Genomic DNA, 10,127 nt, shown 5'->3' with positions numbered 1-10,127 from the left:
AAAAAAGATGTGGTATGAAAAAGATATGAAATGAAAATAGGGTGATATGATGTGAGATTTAGGAGATTTGGTATGGAAGTCACCCTTTGGTGGTGCTAAACGCCCTCCCTGGCGTTTACCGCCCACAGTGTAGGTCATCCAGGGTGTTCTGTTTTTCTATTTTTGTCCTCCTGTCCCTGTTCTGAGTATTGAGTATGACCACAAATGCTAGAAAATCTAGGAAAACTATGGAAATTAATGAAAAATGAAATGAATTGAAATCAAAATAAAATAAAACTGAAATAATCTTAAACAAACTAAAGGATACTTATGGTTGGGTTGCCTCCCAACAAGCACTTTTTTACTGTCATTAGCTTGACATTCACATCTGCTATGTTAGAAGATGGGTGATTCTCTAGCGATCAATCTCATTTCCAAGGTAGTGTTTCACCCTTTAGCCATTGACTATGAACTTGTTGTCTGAGTTTCTATCTTGAAGTTCAACATGACCATAGGGTGACACTCCAATGACGAAGAAGGGTCCTGACCATCTTAACTTAAGCTTCCCAAGAAAGAGTTTGAGTTGAGAGTTAAATAATAAAACCTTCTGGCCAGGCTCAAATACTCTTGAAGCTATCTTTCTATCGTGCCACTTTTTGGCCTTTTCTTTGTAGAGCTTGGCATTCTCATAAGAAGAGTGTCTGAATTCATCAAGCTCACTCAGTTGAAGTAGCCTTTTCTCTCCTACAGCTTTGATGTCAAAGTTCAGGAACTTTGTTACCCAATATACTCTGTGCTCCAACTCCACTGGCAAATGACAGGCTTTAACGTAGACTACCTGGTATCGGGACATTCTAATAGGGGTATTGAAAGCTGTCATGTACGCCCAGAAAGCATCATCAAGTCTCCTTGTCCAGTCCTTTCTTGAGGTACTCACTGTCTTCTCTAAGATTCTCTTGAGTTTCCTATTTGAGACCTCAGCTTGTCCACTTGTCTGTGGGTGATAGGGGGTTTCCACCTTGTGATAGACTCCATACCTTTGCAGAAGTGAGTCCAGCTGTTTATTGTAAAAGTGGCTACCTCCATCACTGAAAATGTACTTCTGCAAGAAGTTCAGCATGACTCGGGTGTCATAAGTGGGTGATGTTATTGCCTCCCCCATTTAGACACATAGTCCACTGCCACCAAGATGTAGGTGTTCTAAAATGAGGGTGAAAAAGGTCCCAAGAAATCAATTTTCCATACATCAAATAATTCAATCTCCAGAATCTCTTACTGTGGCATTTCGTGATTGTGAGGAAGGTTCCTGCCTCCTTGACACTTGTCATAATTTCTTACAAATTGCCGTGAGTCTCTGAAGAGGGTTGGCCAGTAGAATCCACTTTGAAGTAACTTGGTGGCTGTTCTTTCTCTCCCAAAGTGGCCTCCATACTCAGAACCGTGACAGTGCCAAAGGATCTACTGGGCTTCCTGCTCTGAGATACAACGTCTGATCATCCCATCTGAACATCTCTTGAAAAGGTAGGGTTCATCCCACAAGTAGTACTTGGCATCTTGTAAAAGCTTTCTAACTTGTTGCTTGGTGTACTCTTTGGGAATGAACCTCACGGCATTATAGTTTACAATGTCTGTAAACCATGGGGCCCTCTGAATTATAAAGAAGTACTCGTTTAGGAAGGTCTCAGTCACAGCAGTTTGGAGTGGCGTCCTTCCTTCAGCCTCAATCCTGGACAGGTGATTTGCCACTTGGTTTTCTGATCCCTTCCTGTCTCTAATCTCAATGTCAAATTTCTAAAGAAGTAGTACCCATCTGATCAATCTTGGTTTAGAGTCCTGCTTGGTTAGAAGGTACTTAAGAGTAGCATGGTCAGTATAAATAATAACCTTGGAACTAATTAAATAGGATCTAAACTTATCAATTGCATAAATAACAGCCAGCAATTCCTTCTCTATAGTGGTATAATTCTTCTGTGCATCATTTAGAATACGACTTGCATAGTAAATGACGTGCATAAGCTTGTCTTGTCCCTATCCCATGACAGCCCCTATAGCATAGTCACTGGCATCACACATTAATTCAAATGGCAATTTCCAGTTGGGCGGGGCAATGATGGGTGCAGAGGTAAGCTTTCCTTTTAAAGTTTCAAAAGCATGCAGGCATTCTTTGTCAAAAATAAAAGGAGTGTCAGCAACCAACATGTTGCTCAGAGGTGTTGCAATTTTGGAAAAATCTTTTATAAACCTCTTGTAAAATCGTGCATATCCTAAGAAACTTCTTATTGCCTTAACATTAGTAGGTGGTGGTAATTTTTTAATTACTTTCACCTTGGCTTTATCAAATTCTATTTTCTTGTTTGAAATCCGGTGTCCAAGAACAATTCCCTCAGTTACCATAAAATGACATTTTTTCCAATTCAAAATGAGATTTGTTTCTTGACACTTTTTCAAAACTAAGGCTAGATGCTTAAAGCAAGAATTAAAAGAATCACCAAAAACAGAGAAGTCATCCAAAAATACCTCAATGAGCTTTTCAACCATATCTAAAAAAATAGAAAGCATACACCTTTGAAAAGTTGTTGGGGCATTACAGAGTCCAAACGCTCCAGTAAGCAAGTACTCCAAACGGATAGGTGAATGCCGTCTTCTCCTGACCCTGAGGGTCTACTGCAATCTGATTATAGCCAGAGTATCCATCTAAAAAGCAATAGAATGCATGGCCTGCTAGTCTCTCAAGCATTTGATCAATGAAAGGTAGGGGAAAGTGATCCTTCCTTGTGGCATTATTGAGCCTCTTGTAGTCAATACACATGCACCATCCTGTGACTGTTCGTGTGGGAATAAGCTCATTCTTCTCATTATGGATCACTATCATTCCCCCTTTCTTGGGCACCACTTGTACTGGACTTATCCATGGGCTATCTGAGATAGGGTTAATGATTCCAGCCTCCCAAAGTTTCATGACCTCCTTCTGAACCACTTCTTTCATGGTTGGATTCAGTCGCCTTTGTGATTGCACAACTAGTTTAGCATCGTCTTCAAGCAAGATCTTGTGCATACATTTGGTTGAAGTGATCCCCTTTAAGTCACTAATGGTCCATCCCAAGGCTATTTTATGACTTTTGAGCACCTGGATCAACAGAGCTTATGATCACTAGATAAGTGTCTTTGTCACCTAAGAACGCATACTTCAAAGAGGGGGGCAGCAGCTTTAACTCCAGTTTTGGGGGTCCTTCCTCAGTGCTATGCGTGCAAAGCTTATCCTTCTGAGGGATTGGTTCATTAGCTTCAAGCAAAGTGTCTTCAAGGGAGGCATCTAGATTATCTTTAAGCTTTTCAGCTTCGAATGCTTCTTCAACTAGAGGTTCAACGATGTCGATCCTTATGCATCTTTCAGAATCATCTGGATATTGCAAAGCCTCTAAAACGTTTAGCATAGTCTCTTCTTCATTGCCCTCAATTTTACTTTGCCCTTCTGTACGTCTATAAGGGCTCTTCTTGTAGCTTAGAAGGATCTTCCAAGAATGATGGAAGTGTTTTTGTCCTCTTCCATATCCAATATCACAAAATCTGCAGGGAAGATAAAAGACCCTACTTTCATAAGTAAGTCTTCCACCACTCCGAACGGGAACTTGATAGAACGGTCAGCTAACTGGAGACAGATGTGGATAGGCTTTACTTCCTCAATTTGGAGCTTCTTCATCAATGATAGTGGCATGAGGTTGATGCTTGCTCCTAGATCACATAAGGCCTTCCAAATAAGAGTGTTTCTAATGATACAAGGGATCACAAAGCTCCCGAGATCCTGCAGTTTCTCAAAAAAATTCCTCTGAATGACTGCACTATACTCCTTATTAAGCACCACTGTCTCTACTTCCTTCCAGTCCCTTTTGTTATTCAGTATTTTCTTCATGAATTTAGCATATAGAGGCATTTGTTCAAGGGACTCTGCAAAAGGAATATTTATCTCAAGCTTCCAAAAGACTTCCAAAAACTTGGAGAATTATTTGTCCTTTTTTACTTTCTGAAGCTTCTGAGGGTATGGTAGTATGGGCTTGTATTCTGGAGCCTTAGGTAGCGCAGGATGAGTCTCCAAAGTGACTAAAAAGGGGTTGTCAGGGTGTCTGGGGGGAACGTTCTTTAAATTTTCATTGCTGTCTAGTGCCCCCCTCTCTAGGCGTTCAATGCCCACATTGCTCTCTCCTGGGCGTGTAACATCTATTTTACTCCCTTCTAGGTGTTCAGTTCCCTTGGTGGCTTTCTTTGTTTCTATAGCTTCGCTCTTTGGTGTCTCTTTCCATCATGCTCCTCTTTATTCTGATGATGAGTGCCTAATGTTTTGCCATTTCTCAGTTGAATTGCTTGGCATTCTTCTTTTATATGCTCAAACATTCGTTGGTTTGTCTGGCTCAATTGTATCTCTAGATTCTTGAGGGAGGCTTGGGTATCCTGCATAAAGCTTTGTTAGCTTTTTATGATTTCTGTAACAATGGATGCCAAGTCAGGAGTATTCTGGGGTTGTTCTTTTTGTCCATGATTAGTGCTCTGTGAGTTAGGAACATCTTTGGGACTTCTAGGGGAACATTCTATATAATTGACCTATTCAAGTACACACTGAGTGTTATTGTAGGTTCCACCTTGAGGGTACCCATCATTCATATTGCAAGGAACGGTGCCATGAATTTTTGTACTTGCTCTCTTCATGCTATTCAGTTATTAAGTGAGGAGGCTCATCTACAAGCTTGTTCTGAGCACGAAGTTAATCTACAATCTCCACTTCCTGAGCTCCTTTCCTAAATGGAGTCCTCTCAGATGAGTATAAGTACTGGTTATTAGCAACTATCTCGATGAGCTCATTCGCCTCTTCGAGCATCTTCTTCATTTGCAGAGAACCACCTGCAGAGTAATCTAATGACCTCTTGGCCATCTCAGAGAGTCCTTCATGGAAGCTGTCTATCTCAACCCAATCTATGAACATATCAGGGGGCATTTCCTGAGCATCAGCTTATACCTCTCCCAAGCATCATAGAGGGACTTGTTCTCTTCCTTCCTAAAGGTCTGAACATCTATCCTCAGCTTTGTGAATCTCCACGAGAAAAAAAACTTGTTTAGGAACTTATTGATAACCTTGTCCCAGGTGTTCAAGCTCTCCTTAGGTTGACCCTCAAGCCATTTCTTTGCTTAGTCCCTTACAGCAAATGGGAAGAGTATTAGCTTGTAGACCTCAGGGTCTACTCCATTGGTCTTCACTATATCACATATCTGTAGGAAGTTAGAGATGAACATATTAGGATCTTCATGCGGGAGTCCTTGAAAATGGCAATTTTGTTGCACTAGTATGATCAACTGTGGGTTAAACTCAAAATCATCTGCTCTAATAGGAACCACACTAAGCTCCTTCCATAGAAATCAGTAGTGGGGGCTATGTAAGAGCCCCAAGTTCTTTTAAGTTATGTATTCCCATTAGGTTCTATAGTGAACTTTTCCTATTCCTGTACAAAAAAATAGAAAACCAAGAAAAGTGGGAGTCTCTATGTCAGAGTATAAAGGACTCCTAGTGAGATATCTAAAAAGAAATAAGAAATAAAATAAATTAAAGTAAGCAATTAACCTAAAAGAATTCAAAGCTAAGAATGCAAAAATAACCAAAAATTTTTTTGAAAACTAACAAGAAAAATACTTTACTAAGATTTCAAAAATTAAAAGAGAAAAAAACTAAAAGGACACCAAACTTAAACCTGAAATTAAAAGAAAATAGACAAGATAAAATTCAAAAATAAAGAAAGATAAATAAAAGAGAAATCAAAAATCGAAAAGAAAAGTAATTAAACAAAAACTAATAAAAATACTTAATCTAAGCAACAAGACAACTAGTAGTTGTCAATCACAAACACCCGGCAATGGCGCCAAAAACTTGGTGCAGAAAATAGAATTTCCCACAGCTTAACTGGCAAGTGCACCGGGTCATCCAGGTAATACCTCAGGTGAGTGAGGGTCAATCCCACGAGGATTGTCGAACTGAGCAAGCAATGGTTGTCTGGCTGGACTTAGTTAGGCAAATCAAAAAAGGGTTGTCAATGGTAAAAATGCATAAATAGTACACAAGGAAATAAAGAAGGTAAAAAATAGTTTAGTGTGAAAAAAATAAGAGAAAACAGTTAAAGTTTCGGAGATGTTTACTTTTTCGGATTAAAATGTCTTACCAACTATTTTAACAATGAATGATTCATTCTATGGCAAACCATAAATGTCTAAACCCTAATCTCTTAATGATTTAGCCTTCCCTAACTGTTCATACCCTGGACCGAGCTATAAGGTCCGGGTTGGGCGATGATGAAAATGATCAACCTATTCTAAAGGTTGGTTTGTCTCCGACTTCTTCATAAAGAGCTCGGCCAAATCACTATTAAGGCCCAACGGGCCCAGAACAGAAGATCACAGCCCACCTAAAGGCGGCTGGCCAAAAGATAGGTGATCTCACCCACAAAAAGATGAGATAAGATAACAAACTTATCTCAAGGGAGGTCACTCAACACTACTATAAATACACTGGAGCACCTAGGTATAACTCATACACTGATTCTACAAAAAACCTGCCTAAAGCACGTGCTAACTTAAGCATCGAAGTCTCTTGCAGGTACCACCACCCCCTGGTGAACGAAGATCAACAGCCTCTCAGGATCCGACAAGTCGAACATGACAGCTTCGGCCACAACAGAAGATCTCATCCGAGATCGACCTTCAGTTTCAGGTAACCCTCGAAACACTAACCTTCGTCAACCGCCACTCTCGTGGTCACTTAACTCATATTAGAGGGTGAAGTTCAGAAAACTAGTTTAGCGCCATGCAAATCCTAATTACCCAAGACTAACAAGATTATATGTCACATATCCAAGTTAGTTCATGCAATTTGCGATATAAGAGGAATTTGTTTTCAAGCTGTAGTTCAAGCAAGATAACTCTCTCGAGAATCCAAGAACTCATGTAGAAATGGGTCATACTCTCGTTCCACCCAGTTCATAAGAACGAAAACAATCCTTGGGATTGAATCAAACATAAATGAAAATAGAAGAGTAATAATTCTAATCCATAGAAAAAATAGAGCTCCTAACCTTAACCAAAAGGTTTAATTGCTCATGACTTATAGAGAAACTAGGGCTCTGAAAAGTGCAGAAGGAAGATGATCCCAAGCACCAGTGATCTTTTCCTTTAAATACTACCGTAATTTGAAACAGAAATAAAATAAAATAATAAATTCTAAAGCTAAAAAGTATTTTTTTAAATAAAAATTACAAGAAGAAAATAAACTATAACTAATAAATGTTAAATCCACTTGAGAAGCCAAAAAGAGGGTGAAATTGGTCAGCTACTAGCGTTTAATGCTAGAATGGGCGTTATTCGCCCCAAAGGGAGTGACAGTGTGCTGGCTTTAGTCCCTTGCTAGCGCTAAACGCCAGCTGGGTGTTTAGCACCCAGGGAGAGTGCTGCAATTCCGTCTTCCTTTTAAAAAGAGGTTCTTTATCCCTATTCCTGCTCATAAACAAATAAGAGACAAAGAAAAGTGGGAGTCTCTATGTCAAAGTATAGAAAGCTCCCAATGAGATGTCCTAAACAAAATAAAAGAAAACAAAGCAAGCAATTAAACAAAAAAAATTAAAATAAGGAAAATAAAAAGAGGAAAACACTAAACGGACACCAAACTTAAAATCAGAAATTAAGAAAAAATAAATAAAACTAAAATAAAAAAATTAAAAGAAAAATAAATAATCAAAAAAAAAAGAAAAATACCTTATCTAAATAACCAGACAACTAGTAGTTGTCAATCACAAACAATCTCCGGCAATGGCGCCAAAAACCTGGTGCAGGAATTTCGAATTCCCACAGCTTAACCAGCAAGTGCATCGAGTCATCCAAGTAATACCTTAGGTGAGTGAGGGTCGATCCAATGAGGATTGTTGGACTGAGCAACAATGGTTATCCAATTGGTTTAGTTAGGCAAATAGAAAAGGTTATTTGTTGGTTGAATTCGCATAAAACAATAATAGAAGAATTAAGAAAGCAATTAAAAGGTTTGGTGTAAAAACAGTGAGAGAAAACAATTAAGGCTTCGAAAATGTTTACTTTTCCAGATTAAAAGTTTTTACCAACTATTTTAACAATGCATGATTCATTCCATAGCAAACTGTAATTAACTAAACCCTAATCTCTTAGTGAGTTAGTTTCCTCTAACCTTCATTAACCGCCATTCACGTGGTCACTTAATTCCGATTAGAGGGTTAAGTTCAAAACTAGTTTATGGCAACAAAAATCCTAATCACCCAAAGCTAATAGGATTATATGTCACATATCCTAATTAGTTCATGTAATTAGCAATTTAGGAGGAATTTGTTTTCAAGCTGTTGTTTAAGCGAGATAACTCTCTCGAGAATTACAAGAACTCATGTAGAATAAAGGTCATACTCTCGTTCCACCCAGATTCATAAGATTAAGAATGAAAACAATCCCTGAAACTAAATCAATACATTAATTAAAATAGAAAAGCAATAGTCTTAATCCATAGAAATAAACAGAGCTCCTAACCTTAACCAAGGAGGTTTAGTTGCTCATGACTTACACAGAAAACTAGCGTTCCAATAAGTAAAACGTGCAAAAGAGAGAAAATCCAAGATGCACCCTAAAGGGTAAATCTTTTCCCTTTTATATCTAACCTAATTTGATTCAGAAAATAAAATAAAATAATAAATCTTAAAACTAAAAGATATTGTTTGTAAATAAAAATTACAAAAAAAATAAACTATAACTAATAAATGCTAAATTCACTTGAAGATGCACAAAGAGGGTGAATTCGGACTGCCTGGCCTGGCGCTAGCACCCTAGAGGGGGAATCAATGTGCATGGATTCTGGCCTTGCTAGCGCTAAACGCCTGCTGGGTGTTTAGTGCCCAGAGGGGTGCTGCCAGCTTCTCCTTTTCAGCTCAAAACTCTGCCAAATTGCTCTGAATTTCACCTGAAATCATAAAAACACTAAAGCAACTCAAAATAGCATCCAAAGAAGATTTTTTTCACTAAAATAAGATAAAACTTAATAAAATCTAACTAAAAACAATTGGAAAATGACAAGAAAAAGGATACAAGATGCTCACGCATCATGGTTCTATGGCGATCGACTTTGCCACCAAGATAATGCTTCAACCTATGGCCATTGACAGTGAATTTCCTTTCAGAGTTCTCTTCCATGACTTCAACATGACCATAAGGAGATACTTTAGTGACCAGAAAAGGACATAACCACCTTGATTTCAGGAAAGAGTTTATGCCTTGAGTTGAAAAGAAGTACTTTCTGGCCTAGCTCAAATGTCCTGGTGGAGATCTTCTTGTTATGCCACATTTTTGTCTTCTCCTTGTAGAGCTTGTTATTTTTATAGGCTTCGGTCTTGAACTCATCGAGTTCATTGAGTTGGAGGAGTCGCTTTTCTCTCACAGCCTTGGGATTAAAGTTAAGAAATTTGGTGGCCTAGTAAGCTTTATGTTCTAGTTTCACTGGCAAGTGATAGGCTTTGCCATAGACCAACTAATAAGGAGATATGCCAATAGGTATCCTGAACGCTGTCCAGTAAGTTCAGAGAGCATCATCTATTTTCTTAGCCTAGTCCTTCCTTGAAGCACCCACAGTCTTCTTTAAAATCCGCTTGAGTTCTATATTAGAGATCTCCACCTAACCACTTATCTGAGCATGATAGGGGATTTCTACTGTGTCTGACTCCATATATCTAAAAAGAGAATACAACTATTTTTTTGCAAAAGTGGCCGCCTCCATCACTGATTAAGGTCTTTAGGACACCAAACCTGCCGAATATATACTTCTTGAGGAAGCTCAGCACAACTTTAGCATCATAGGTGGGCAAAGGTACTGCCTCCACACATTTGGAAGCATAATCTATAGCCACAAAGATGTAGTTTTTGGACGAGGAGGAAGGGAATGGTCCCATGAAATCTATTCCCCACACATCAAACAACTCCACTTCCAATATAGCTTGTTGTGGCATTTCATTCTTCTTGGGTAAATTTTCAGCTCTTTGGCACTGGTTGCAATTCTTCACAAATTCTCTAACATCTCTAAAGAGAGTAGGTCAATAGAAACTACATTGGAG

General features: G+C 38.7%; 1 protein-coding gene across 1 annotated transcript; it reads right to left on the bottom strand.

Annotated features, from left to right (window-relative positions):
• LOC107605943 lies at positions 434-1,141 on the bottom strand. Its single transcript, XM_016307900.1, has one exon. The coding sequence runs from the start codon at positions 1,139-1,141 to the stop codon at positions 434-436; it is 708 nt and encodes a 235-aa protein (XP_016163386.1).

This window comes from Arachis ipaensis, chromosome B01, assembly GCF_000816755.2.
Source record: "Arachis ipaensis cultivar K30076 chromosome B01, Araip1.1, whole genome shotgun sequence".
In the NCBI taxonomy this organism is placed as follows: Eukaryota; Viridiplantae; Streptophyta; class Magnoliopsida; order Fabales; family Fabaceae; genus Arachis; species Arachis ipaensis.
Note: the sequence above shows the minus strand (reverse complement) of the source record. Positions and strands in the feature narration are given on the sequence as shown.